The sequence below is a fragment of the Xenopus tropicalis genome, chromosome 3, assembly GCF_000004195.4.
Source record: "Xenopus tropicalis strain Nigerian chromosome 3, UCB_Xtro_10.0, whole genome shotgun sequence".
NCBI lineage: Eukaryota > Metazoa > Chordata > Amphibia > Anura > Pipidae > Xenopus > Xenopus tropicalis.
Genome location: NC_030679.2, coordinates 131,009,194 through 131,022,783, shown reverse-complemented (window position 1 = coordinate 131,022,783; position 13,590 = coordinate 131,009,194). Strand labels below are relative to the sequence as shown.

Sequence of the window (13,590 nt, the reverse complement as noted above, 5' to 3'; positions counted from 1 at the left end):
AGCACAGGACCAACTGCATAAATGTACTTACAGCCAAATAGCAATGTGTTTAAATTATGGCCACCCCCACCCCCACCCCCACCCCCACCCCCCTCATGGTTTCCTGAGTCTGAAAAAAATGGATATGGTAATTGTGGAAATAGCCCTGCTGGATATATACCTTTGCCTTATATGTTTATTATTTACTACATCAAGGTATTTCTTTAGAAATACATTAAAACCTGGCTAAACCAAAGTTTAATCCATCTATTATTCTTGCAGTTCACACCCCTACAAAAAGAAATGGACTCTACCTGAACTGAAGCAGCTGGCTTAGCCCCGCCCCTTCCTTGTACAGGGAGCCCAGCACCATTACTGTGTGAGGAAACAAATAGGAGTCTCCTCCAAATAATGCAGGTGCTGTTACCCCCACCCCCAGATTGTGTGTGTGAAGGGTCAACAGTGTGTGTGTGAGTGAGTATGAGAAATTGTGAGAGTTACTGTGTGTGTGTGTGAGACAGAGTGCAATGGATTAGTGAATCTGCACATAGGTGGGTGCTGCTGGGTGTCTGTTGTGCCACAGCCCATCCCTGCCCCAGCTGTACATTACAGTGCTGCCCTGTAGGCTTTCTGCCTCTCTGCCCTATGCCTACTGTTATGCTTTATCTCTTAGGAATCTGGAAGTCACTGGGGGGCCATGCTCTGAGCTGCCCCTTGTGCCCTTAGGTTGGCACCTCTGTGTGCAGAGAGATCTACAGAAACAACAGGAGTCCCAGCCAAGTTTCATTTTCACCAATGGAGGTATAAACAAGTTCATTATGGAACTATTTTCCGTCTATTGTTAAACAGCTCACTGATTAGTTCTACCCTTCTATACATTCATTCTTAATCCCTCAGCCCTCACCCTGTGAGCCTTCATTTCTCTGGTACATCCCACAAGGGCTACTGCAAGCTGCCACAGAGCAGCACTTGTTTTATTGGACCCTCACTGTACCCAACCAGTATATTCTAATACTCACTCCAGTCAATCCCAAGAGAGTAAGGCAGCTGTGGCTCTGTACTGCTCAGCCATTCCTTCCTCCCATAATGCCTTCAAGCTGCAGAGTTGGCTTTGTAATTCTCACCTTTCACTGGTTTCCCATGATGCTCTGGGCTTGCAGTTCTCAGTCTGTGCTCCTTGCCATTTGCCAGTATCCCTATGCCTGTGGCTGGGAGTCTTTATTTACTTTATTTGTAGAATATTCCTGTACCCAGGAGGGCTGAGGTGAGGGTGCCTGGGAGGGCAGAGGTGAGGGTGCCTGTGCCTGGGAGGGCAGAGGTGAGGGTGCCTGTGCCTGGGAGGGCTGAGGTGAGGGTGCCTGTGCCTGGGAGGGCTGAGGTGAGGGTGCCTGTGCCTGGGAGGGCTGAGGTGAGGGTGCCTGTGCCTGGGAGGGCTGAGGTGAGGGTGCCTGTGCCTGGGAGGGCTGAGGTGAAGGTATCTGGGAGGGCAGAGGTGAGGGTGCCTGGGAGGGCAGAGGTGAGGGTGCCTGTGCCTGGGAGGGCTGAGGTGAGGGTGCCTGTGCCTGGGAGGGCTGAGGTGAGGGTACCTGTGCCTGAGAGGGCTGAGGTGAAGGTATCTGGGAGGGCAGAGGTGAGGGTGCCTGGGAGGGCAGAGGTGAGGGTGCCTGTGCCTGGGAGGGCTGAGGTGAGGGTGCCTGTGCCTGGGAGGGCTGAGGTGAGGGTACCTGTGCCTGAGAGGGCTGAGGTGAAGGTATCTGGGAGGGCAGAGGTGAGGGTGCCTGTGCCTGGGAGGGCTGAGGTGAGGGTGCCTGTGCCTGGGAGGGCTGAGGTGAGGGTGCCTGTGCCTGGGAGGGCTGAGGTGAGGGTACCTGTGCCTGAGAGGGCAGAGGTGAAGGTATCTGGGAGGGCAGAGGTGAGGGTGCCTGGGAGGGCAGAGGTGAGGGTGCCTGTGCCTGGGAGGGCTGAGGTGAGGGTGCCTGTGCCTGGGAGGGCTGAGGTGAGGGTGCCTGTGCCTGGGAGGGCAGAGGTGAGGGTGCCTGTGCCTGGGAGGGCTGAGGTGAAGGTATCTGGGAGGGCAGAGGTGAGGGTGCCTGGGAGGGCAGAGGTGAGGGTGCCTGTGCCTGGGAGGGCTGAGGTGAGGGTGCCTGTGCCTGGGAGGGCTGAGGTGAGGGTGCCTGTGTCTGGGAGGGCAGAGGTGAGGGTGCCTGTGCCTGGGAGGGCAGAGGTGAGGGTGCCTGTGCCTGGGAGGGCTGAGGTGAGGGTGCCTGTGCCTGGGAGGGCAGGGGTGAGGGTGCCTGTGGCAATAATGGCAGCCATAACATAAAAATATCTACTGGTATATTTTTATTTTTAAAGCCCAGTTACAGCATTTACTGCATGTAACTCCTTCTTACTGTATGTAATGGTTGTAATTATATAAAGCCATTCTGCACAATAAGGGCCCTTGTACGCTGGTGTTTTTTCAATGCATTTTGGCACACAGGTTTGAGTGCTGCTGAGCCCATGAGCCAGCCCTCTCTATTTTGCCTGACTGTTCCCATGAGCAATTTAATCTGCCCTTTAGCACTGTCCTGCTCCTTTATATTTAGTTAAATACAGCATTCTGCATCTCTATGCAACTGGCATGCATTCAGAATTAACACAATATGTTGAACTCCTAAAACCCTCCTTATGCTAACACATGTATACAATAGATTAAGGTTTAGATGAGGTAAGCATGAGTATCAGTAGATACAAAGCCCATTTGTAAGGGTGAAGACACACGGAGCTACTTAGTAGCAGCTACTTGTCACGGCTACTAAACGCCATAAAATATTCTGCCATAGACAATAATGAGAATTGCCTCTGCTTAAACATACAGAGAGACAATTATCAGTAAATGATCAGCATTGTCTATTTCTGTAGCCATGACAAGTAGCTGCTACTAGTAGCTCTGTGTGCCTTCACCCTAAGGGCTCTGGCACACGGGAAATTAGTCGCCCGCGACAAAGCTCCATCTTCGCGGGCGACTAATCTCCCCGAGTTGTCATGACCCGCCATCCCACCGGCGAACATGTAAGTCGCCGGCGGGATGGCACACGCGGCGGCGCGATTTCCCGAAATCGGCGAAAAAGACTCGCGAGTCTTTTTCTGCGATTTCGGGAAATCACGCCGCCGCGTGTGCCATCCCGTCGACGACTTACATGTTCGCCGGTGGGATGGCGGGTCATGGAAACTCGGGGAGATTAGTCGCCCGTGACAAGGGAGATTTGTCGCGGGCGACTGATCTCTCCGTGTGCCAGAGCCCTAAGGGCCCTTGATACTGCTGATAGGGGGACATAAGGAATGCAATACTGAGGAGCATGTTGTACTGCAGATACCTGTGGATGATATTGGGGTATGTAATACCATGCACATATGGTAATAAGTGTGCCATTTTGCAGACAGATAGTGGGAACAGCAAGTGCAACAGTGAGGCGGAGGGAAGCGCCATTATACAAGGGGAGACGCCAGCGCGCTGTTTGCATCCAATAGCAGGTTGGTTTATGCTGACTTTCTGTATTAGTGCTTGCACGTAAATAATATGTGTGATTGTGTCTATTGCAATAGCAGTATTCCAAGACAATTTGCAGTTGGTCTTAATTTTATATGTATTTTGTGTTTTTTTTTTATTTTTGGCAAATTGACATCCTCCTGCAAATCTTAAGCATAGAATTTCTGCTGCTTTCTGGTTGCTAAGCTAAGGGAGCTATTACCCTAGCAACTATCAGTCGTTAGGAAGTCAGAATGGAAAATCAATAGGAAAGGGCCTGAAAAGAAAGATAATTGTAAAATAAGTATAATGATAACATTAAGGGGGTGGTTTGCCTTCAGTTTAACTTTTAGTATGTTATAGAATGGCCTATTCCTAGAAAATTTTCAGTTAGTCTTTATTTTTATTTTGTATTGTTTTTAAATTATTTGCTTTCCTCTTCTGACTCTAACCAGTTTTCGAATTGCTGTATGAAGCTACAGTTTCATTGTTATGTTTTATTACTTATCTTTCTTTTTAGTCCATCCTATGTTAATATTTCTGTCTCTCTTTCAAACCACTACCAGGTCGCTAGGTTAGATTGGACCCTAGCAACCAGATAGCTGTTGAAATTCCACACTGGAGAGCTGCTGAATAAAAAGCCAAATAATTTAAAAACAGCAGATAATAAAAAATGAAGACCAATTGCCAGCTGTCTCAGAATAGCACTCAGTAGGGGCAGTTTGCCTGTAAATGACAGAAAAGAAGTCTAAATGTAAGACTATCTGCAAATAGTCATTTTTATTTTTTTGTGGTTTTTCAGTTAATTTGTTTTTTGTTCAACGGCTCTCCTGTGGGGTATTTTACCAGCTATCATGGAATTCGAAGAGAGTCCATTGGAGAGTTGTTGAACTGTATTTAGTGATGCATAGCTATACATCTCTACATAAGCTTACCCTTGCACTGCCATGGCTCTCCAGTGGACTCTTTTCAATTTCATGATATTATTATTATTATTATTATTTTGGAACACCAAACCACTGTATTGAGAGACACGGGACACTGTTTATCACTGCAGTAGTATATGAGAATATGATGAACTGATATTTTAGTAGCTATCTGGTTGTTAGGATACAATATACCCTGGGAACCAGGTAGCATTGGCTTCCAGAAAGTTATTTAGTCCTGTCCGGCACATGAACTGGAGAAAGTGGTGACTATAGCTTCTGACACTGAAAGAAATGGTAGGCAAGAATATATATTCCCTGCATATGCAAAGCTGCTGCCCATACACAGTGGATTTTTGGGTGCTCTTGTCGGGTTCATTTTACTGCCCTGTGTGTGGGTTAAGTCTCCCTGGTCATTATGTGGACCTAGTTACTGTGCATTAATGTGCACTGGTACCCCTATGATCATTGGAGCAGCATGTTGCTCATCAACCCCTTGCTCCCAGTGGCCTCAAAGTAGGTGCTTATTTTTGAATTTCTGATTTGGAGGCATAAAAACTATGGGCAACATCACCGGTGATATTTGTTTACACACTATAATAAATATGCCCGTGTGTACTGCCAAACAGAGTCTCCTGAAGTCAGCCAGTCCACATTTGGCTACCAAATAACCAGTCACAGCCCAGTAAGGCTCTGGGAGCTGTTTTCATGCTTGCATTGCTCCCCAGCATTTTATATATTTAAATGTTGCTTACAGGAAAGGTTGGGAACCCCAGCTCTAGATCAACTTGGGGCTACTAAAACACATTTATGGAAAGTAATATTTTTTTTGTTGTAAATGCAGATAACAAGGAAGCAAATGGTACATGTGGAACAACCTGCCCAGCTGAACACCACCCCTTTTTTGCACAGAGCTCAGATGGTATGCCTCTATGTGTGATTGTGCCTTCTGTTTTGCACTAAGGTTAATATACATTCTTCATCTCCTGTGCAAGTACCTACTTTATAAAGGGCATGCGTGCCCCCACATGAGCCAGATACCTATTGCTTTGCAATACAAATGCCTGTTGTTTCAGTTTCCTGCTGAAGGCTGTGCATCTATAAAGGGTTTGGGCATGGGTTGTTACCAGCTGCAGCTCTGTTTGGTGGGACAGAGTGGCACACTGGGGGCAGGGCAGGTGTGGGTATAAAAGCCTTTTCTCAAGCCCACACACTGGGTTGGGTCTAGGTTGAGTAGGGGGAGGCAGAGGTTGGGATATGCCAAACCCATGTGTCTCTATACTTCTGCTCTTCAAGCCCTCTGTGGCCACCACATATTTCAGCTTGGTTTAGTCATGCTCTACAAATACAGAGTCGTTTAGGGCTGGAGAGGGAACTGAATGCCAAATGGAAAGATCCTGTTAAAGGAAGCAGCTGACTTGTGCCTAGGCCTTGAGTTGAAGTGGAAATAGCAGTTAATGGAAAGATTTCTAATAAACTCAGATCTTGTCCCTGATCATTGTAGGGTCACCTCGGAGCAAACAGCTTTGCGCATCTGATAACGAAAGTGACACAGAGAGTAACATCTCAGATACAAGCTCAGAGCCAGGGCCGCTAGACTTTCATCATTGTTTTGAGGAAGAGGAAGAGGAAGATTGGGTGGGTAATTGTGAATTACCCCCTAAAATGACTGCCTTTAATCAGGAAGTGGAAGACTGGGATGCTGAATTGGAACAAAGTGAAGACAATTATTATGGTATGGTTAAAATATAAACCAGGGAATCTCCCATTAAAACATTGGGATAAATCCATTATAATATACAGTTTAGTCATTTCCCTATGGGACCAAATTGTAAATGATATCCTTATAAACGGTGCTTAGTGACATCACCAGTTATAATTGGTGCAAAGTGATGTAATTTCGATCTTTCACAGTCTCTCTTTCTCTTATATATAGGATTGGATATGCAGCATTTTAACATTTCTATGGGCTCTATAGAGTGTTTGTCTCCCATACTCCTCTCTGCACTTCTGGGATTACATATGTTTCTCTTGCCTTAGACAGGGAGGACCTGGCTGATCTTGCCTCTGCTCATAGTTTCTCAGTGCCGGACTCTGAATGGCAGGAAGATACTTCATACAACCCCAGTGTGCACCATGCCTCTGTAATCGCATGGACTTTGGTGTCTCGACAGCTAACTGAAGGACAATTTGATGATGCTGATCCCAAACAACAGAAGCACAGTTAAGTGAGGCTGAGAATTAGAGGGCACAAGCTGAATAAAAGCCTTGGTAAGGGTATTTTTTTGAGGCCCAGAAGTAGAACAGTGTGATTCTGAACAGTGGTGGTATTGTAAATATATCAAAGAGTAGAGGAGCAGCCGTTTCATAATCTCTGATTTCGAGCAGTACTTTACATTGAAAAGCAAGTTTGAGGCTAAGCATTAGAAGGACTCGACAAGAATGACAAGCAGGAGAGGACGATCACAGTTTGTGCTGTGTTTCTTTAACCTTAAAGGAGAAGAAAAAGGTTGAATCATGGGGGGGTAATTGGATTGAAATTACTTACCCGATGCCCCAGCCATTGTTCCTGTTAGCAAAAAGCTGCAACCGCCCGGGGTACATGCAAGTGACCCTCTTTTTGCTTCATTGTGAGTGAAAAGTCAAACTTAACAAAAAAAAGCTGCTTTTTTCACTCTACTGCACATGCCTTGGCCCTGGGATTTTGAAGAAAGGAGAAAGGAAAAAGATGATCTCTTGCTCACTTGTACCCCAGGCTGGTGCAGCTTTCTGCTAACGGGAGCATTTGCCCAGGGTATCGGGTAAGTGATTAGAATAAGTGGGGGTGCCTAACATTTGGCATTGCTCACGCATTCAACCTTCCCTTCTGCTTTAATCTCTATGTTTGGTTGGTTTGCAGGGGACTGTGTATGGAAGTATTCACACACATTTTTTTTATATTTGTAGTTGTTAATGTAAGAGATTTATTATGCCATGTTTGTCCTGCAAAACCAGAGGAGTTTGCAACTAAAACAACAATACATAAAATAAAATAGAAACCTGTTTTGTTTTTCCATAAAGATTCCTGTAGTGTGATACTTTGATTCCTACATTAAAGCAATTTGGTCAGGGCAGCATTTTGCTGCAGTTGTGCCTCCTAGGTCTGTACTGGGACTCAAAATAGGCCCTGGCATTTCAAGTACAGCCCCCACCAGACCAATATATAGTGACTTACATTCAGCTACCAGCATGGTCAGTGCCATTGGCTGCACATTGTACATTCCATAGGAATGGCAAATATTTACTGATTTACTGCTGCTGTTAGGGAGGCACTTGGGTTTCTATCTTAATTCTCTACTTCATTTTGTAGTGGAACAGGGAGTTTTGATAGAGGAATCTCATGAGTTTCCTCTTCTCTGAGTTTAGGAGCCCTCATCAGAGATGGCGACATAGGGCTTACTTATTAAGGTGGCCATACAAGCAGGTCTTTTCCCGATATGCCTGCCTAAGGGGGCCAATATAAACTGCAGGCATGGGCACCATTGGACCTAGGTCTGCATTAACGAGCTGATACGGTCCCCAATCAGACAGGAAAATAAAACCTGCCTGATCTAGATCTGCCCAATATTAGGCCATATGTCGGTTGGCCTAATAGATTGATTGATTGTAGTGCCAAATTCTAAAGCCAATTCTCCTGTAAAACTGTCCTTTTCTGCTTTGTTTTTAAATATATATATATATACACATATTTTTTGCTTGCTACAAAACCCTTTACAGAGCGGTACAGCCCTACACCCAAAACACATAGTAACAGAAAAATAAAGAACGGAAAATAGATTGTTCTGTAATTTAAATGGCATGATAATTTGGTGCAGCAGGAAAGGCCAAACAAGCTCTTCACACGTATGGCCACCTTTATTTCTACAATGTAAAGTGTGACAGACAGATATAAAGACTGGTAACCTGACATAATCCAACGGGCACTTTATTACTATGGATTCTAGTGTCGCTAAATAGAAAGAACCTCACCCTGCAGCTTGGGGGTTCCACCTTATCTATCGAGAAAAAAAATTATTTATAAATTGCAGCATTAATTAGCAACTTCAGTGGATTATCCTCCCATCTCTCCACTGCCTATTTTCATACTCCATCCTTGCATTTTGCTGTACTAAGTTGACGTTGTACTCTATTAGATGGTTCACTTCTTCTTGTAGTTCTCTTATTTGCTCTTGTAATCCTTCATTCTCTGGAATCAAACGTGCCAAATTTTGGTGTAGCTGGTCATTCTCTGGAATCAAGCGTGCCACATTTTGGTGTAGCTGGTCATTCTCTGGAACCAAACGTGCCACATCTTGGTGTAGCTGCCCATTCTCTGGAACCAAACGTGCCACATCTTGGTGTAGCTGCTCATTCTCTGGCTTCAAGCGTGCCACATGCTGGCGTAGCTGCTCATTCTCTGGCATCAAGCGTTCCACATGCTGGCGTAGCTGCTCATTCTCTGGCATCAAGCGTGCCACATGCTGGCGTAGCTGCTCATTCTCTGGCATCAAGCGTGCCACATGCTGGCGCAGCTGGTGAATATCCTGAATCAAATGCAGGTTTGCCCATATGGGAGGATTCCAAAATGCTATGGTCACGAGAATTACCAGTAACAAGATGCATGTAACAAACAATATATGCTCTATAGAGTAACCCTCATAAGTGTTACTGGGTCCCCAGAGGAAGGCGAATATTTTCCACAATTGCCTGTTCATTGTCGGGTATCTGTAGGGTACAGCTTATTAGTTATGTAACATAACTCTTATGATAAAATTCTTATAGAGTGGCCCATAAACTAGAGTGTGTATTTGTGTTGTTTTGTGTGTATGCATGTGTGCGTGTTGTTCTGAACAAGATGGTGCCAGTAGGGCAAGATGGGCACAACAAAGGGGCAAAATAAACAGAGCAGGGTAAGATGGCAAAAGTAAGTAAAGAGAAAAACAGGAAAAGACTGCAACAGTAAAACACAATGGAGACAGTAGGGTAAAATGGAAAGAGGAAGACAGCATAGAGGCAGTTGGGCAATAAAGCAACCGGATAAAATGGCAACAGTAAAGAAAGAGGATAATAGTAGGCAGAGCCCCTCCTGCCATAAGGCAAGATGAGAACCTTGCTTCATGCAGTAGTGAGTGCCCAGTTACCAGGGGTGGTAAAAGGCCACATCTGGTAACTTTTAAGAGCTGAAACACACAAGTTTTAATCGCGGATCAGGAGAAAGGGGGCAGCAGGCCCAGGATCACAGCTGATAGTACGGCACGATGGGCACAGAAAGGTAACATGGCAGCAGTAAGGCAAGATAGCAGTAGTAGGGAAAGGTGGGTAAAGTACGGGAAGTTGTGAGAAATGCAAGTTGGTAGTAGTAAGACAGGATGGAAATAGCAGGGCAGGATGGAGAGATGAAAAGAGTAGGGCAGGATGAAGAGAGCAAGGCAGGGTGGAGATAGTAGGGCAGGATGGAAATAGTAAGGCAGTATGGAGACAGTAGGGCAGGATGGAAATAGTAAGGCAGTATGGAGACAGTAGGGCCAAATGGAAATAGTAAGGCTTTATGGAGACAGTAGGGCAAGAAAACAACAGTAGCATAACATGGCAACAGTTGAGCAAGAGGGTGACAAAAGATGTAGAGATAAGGCAGTAGTAGAAGAGCTGATGCAGAGATAAGGCAGTAGTAGAAGAGATGACGCAGAGATAAGGCAGTAGTAGAAGAGATGACGCAGAGGTAAGGCAGTAGTAGAAGAGATGACGCAGAGATAAGGCAGTAGTAGAAGAGATGATGCAGAGGTAAGGCAGTAGTAGAAGAGATGACGCAGAGATAAGGCAGTAGTAGAAGAGATGACGCAGAGGTAAGGCAGTAGTAGAAGAGATGACGCAGAGGTAAGGCAGTAGTAGAAGAGATGACTCAGAGATAAGGCAGTAGTAGAAGAGATGACGCAGAGGTAAGGCAGAAGTAGAAGAGATGACGCAGAGGTAAGGCAGTAGTAGAAGAGATGACGCAGAGATAAGGCAGTAGTAGAAGAGATGACGCAGAGATAAGGCAGTGGGACAAGGTGCCAAGGCATAAAATAAAAGTTATTTAAAGGCTGTGGTGAGCCCTCCATATTCACAGTCCTAGTGACAGGGGCCCCTTCCTGGTAACAGGTATGGGGAAAGCTCTTGTGGTTCTTACCTTTCTCGTGCCACCAGAGGTTTGTCTGTTCATGTACCTGCGCTTGGCTCGATACAAGAGGAACAACCGTGCTTCATTGGCAACCTGACACTTGCACACACGCCCAATAAATAAGCCAATGCCATCTTCTTATATTAAAGGGGACTTGTCCCCCAGACACACAAAGCTGTATAATAAAAGTCTTTTTCAAATAAAACCCAAATCATTTTTTAAATTAAAAATCTAACCCCTATGAGTTTAAAACTCTTCACCTTTTTTAAATGTATTTAAAAAGCTCAGCTGCCAATCATATACTGCCTGCCCCGCCTCTAGACCAGAGGTGCGGGAATTACTTTCACTTTCATTTCTGCACTTTCTTGATGTCATTGCCACGTTTACATGCCCCCTCTCTACTCACTGCCTATAGTTGTGTAGCCTGTGAATGGGCATCAGCTCTTCCTCTCAGGCGCATACATTAGATTCGGCACGGCGCCTTCATAACAGTTTCCGCAAAATGTGCTCTAATTGTGGATTCCAAAAGAATGAGGAAACGAGATTACAATAATTTATATGGTTTAAGCAATGTTTATTTTGCTCGACTGAAACAGCATTTGGAATTAGTTGTTAGGGTAACCAGATCCACTATAATAATGCCAATTCATTCCTTATCATGCCATATACCCGTAACTTGGTTTAGAAGTGATATTTAAAGGGGAAGTTCACCGTTAATGAAACCTTTAGTGTGCTAAAGATGGACCTATTCTACTGCTCTAATCTTTAATGTTTTATGCTGCCTGTGTGTATAGGCAGCATAGGGCAGGCAGAGTATGGCATACACAGGCAGCATAGGGCAGGCAGAGTATGGAACACACAGGCAGCATAGGGCAGGCAGAGTATGGCACACACAGGCAGCACAGAGCAGGCAGAATATGGCACACAGGCAGCATAGGGCAAGCAGAGTATGGCACACACAGGCAGCATAGGGTAGGCAGAGTATGGCACAAAAAGGCAGCATAGGGCAGGCAGAGTATGGCACACACAGGCAGCATAGGGCAGGCAGTGTATGGCACACACAGGCAGCATAGGGCAGGCAGAGTATGGCACACACAGGCAGCATAGGGCAGGCAGAGTATGGCACTCACAGGCAGCATACAGTGACACAATGCTGGCGCTGCTCCTATAGGTGAAACAAGTTAACAATGTGGTTGCTTACAGCCTGAACCTGAGGTGTGAACAATGCAGGGGGTGAACAATGCAGAGATTAAAAGGTGTGAACAACACAGGGGATTACATGTTTAAACAATACAGGGGGATTACAGCCTGAATCTGAGGTGAGAACCATGCAGGGGGGCAGTTAATCTCAGTACTGATACCATTTAAAGCTTACAGAAGGGTAAGCCATCAAAGCAGCCAGACAGGTGGGGGGCCACACAGAGGGGGTCGCCAGTTGGACAGCACTTTTTCGGAGAATTCTTCACCATACAGTGTAAGGTATATTCATCTGCTGGGCATACATGGGGGAATTCTGGCTCACCAGAGTGACTCTTCACTGTGTCTCTGCCTGTGTCCCAGTGTTTAATGAACAGTAATTTAATTTAAAACATATTTAATTTAAAGATGTGCACAGTCATGTAGTGTGAATGACCAAAGCTGACTATGCATAGGCAAAAATTGAGCTGAAATGGTTTTTATGTATTTTATTAGCACATTTAATAAATGCACTCACGGTCCTGAAAACAAGATTGATTGCAGTGCCAAATTCTAAACCCAATTCTCCTGTAAAACTGTCTTTTTCTGCTTTGTTTTTAAATGTATGTATGTGTATATATATATACAGAGCGTTACAGCCCTACACCCAAAACACATAGTAACAGATAAATAAAGAACAGAAAATAGATTGTTCTGTAATTTAAATGGCATGATTATTTGGTGCAGCAGGAAAGGCCAAACAAGCTCTTCACACGTATGGCCACCTTTATTTCTACAATGTAAAGTGTGACAGACAGGTACAGAGAATGGTAACCTGACTAAACATAATCCAACGGGCACTTTATTACTATGGATTCTAGTGTCGCTAAATAGAAAGAACCTCACCCTGCAGCTTGGGGGTTCCACCTTATCTATCGAGAAAAAAATAATTTATAAATATCAGCATTAATTAGCAACTTCAATGGATTATCCTCCCATCTCTCAGCCGCCTATTTTCATACTCCATCCTTGCATTTTGCTGTACTAAGTTGACATTGTCCTCTATTAGATGGTTCACTTCTTCTTGTAGTTCTCTTATTTCCTCTTGTAATCCTTCATTCTCTGGAACCAAACGTGCCACATCTTGGAGCAGCTGGTCATTCTCTGGCATCAAGCGTGCCACATGCTGGCGCAGCTGGTGAATATCCCAAATCAAACGTATATTTGTCCATATGGGATGATTCCAAAATACTATGGTCATGAGAAGTACCAGTAACAAGGTGCATGGCAGCAACATATGCTCTATAGAGTAACCCTCATAATGGCAAGTGTCACTGGGTTCCGAGACTGAGGTGAATATATTCAGCAATTGCTTTTTCATTATCAGGTATCTGTAGGGTACAGCTTATAAGTTAGTTATCTAACATAACCCTTAGGATGAAATTCTTATGGTGTGGCCCATAGACTGGAGCAGTGATCCCCAACCAGTGACTCGTGAGCAACATGTAGCTCCCCAACCCCTTGGCTGTTGCTCCCAGTGGCCTCAAAGCAGGTGCTTATTTTTGAATTTCTGGTCAGGAGACAAGCCTTGATTGCATAAAATCCCAGTGTAATTGTCAAACAGAGCCTTCTGTAGGCTGCCAGTCAACATAGGGGCTATCAAATAGCCAATTATAGCTTATTGGCATCTCCAGTAACATTTTCCATGCTTGTGTTGCTCCCCAACACTTTTTCCATTTAAATGTGGCTCCCAGGTATAAAAGGTTGGGGATCCCTGGACTAAAGTGTGTGTTTGTGTTGTTTTGTGTGTTGTTCTGAACAAG

General features: G+C 45.0%; 1 protein-coding gene across 5 annotated transcripts; it reads left to right on the top strand.

Moving 5' to 3' along the window:
• The first annotated feature begins 267 nt into the window (after positions 1–267).
• Positions 268–7,477, top strand: coprs (coordinator of PRMT5 and differentiation stimulator). 5 transcript variants are annotated; one of them, XM_012959403.2, is made up of 6 exons: positions 268–358; positions 653–780; positions 3,402–3,495; positions 5,261–5,338; positions 5,921–6,151; positions 6,457–7,477. In XM_012959403.2, the coding sequence occupies exons 2-6, from the start codon at positions 775–777 to the stop codon at positions 6,642–6,644; spliced, it is 597 nt and encodes a 198-aa protein (XP_012814857.1). In that variant the 5' UTR covers positions 268–358; positions 653–774; the 3' UTR covers positions 6,645–7,477. The 5 variants fall into 5 exon arrangements, with proteins under 5 accessions (XP_012814857.1, XP_012814858.1, XP_012814855.1 ...); XM_012959404.2 differs by having other exon boundaries at positions 301–396; positions 6,461–7,477; XM_012959401.2 differs by having other exon boundaries at positions 301–396.
• Positions 7,478–13,590: the final 6,113 nt, after the last annotated feature.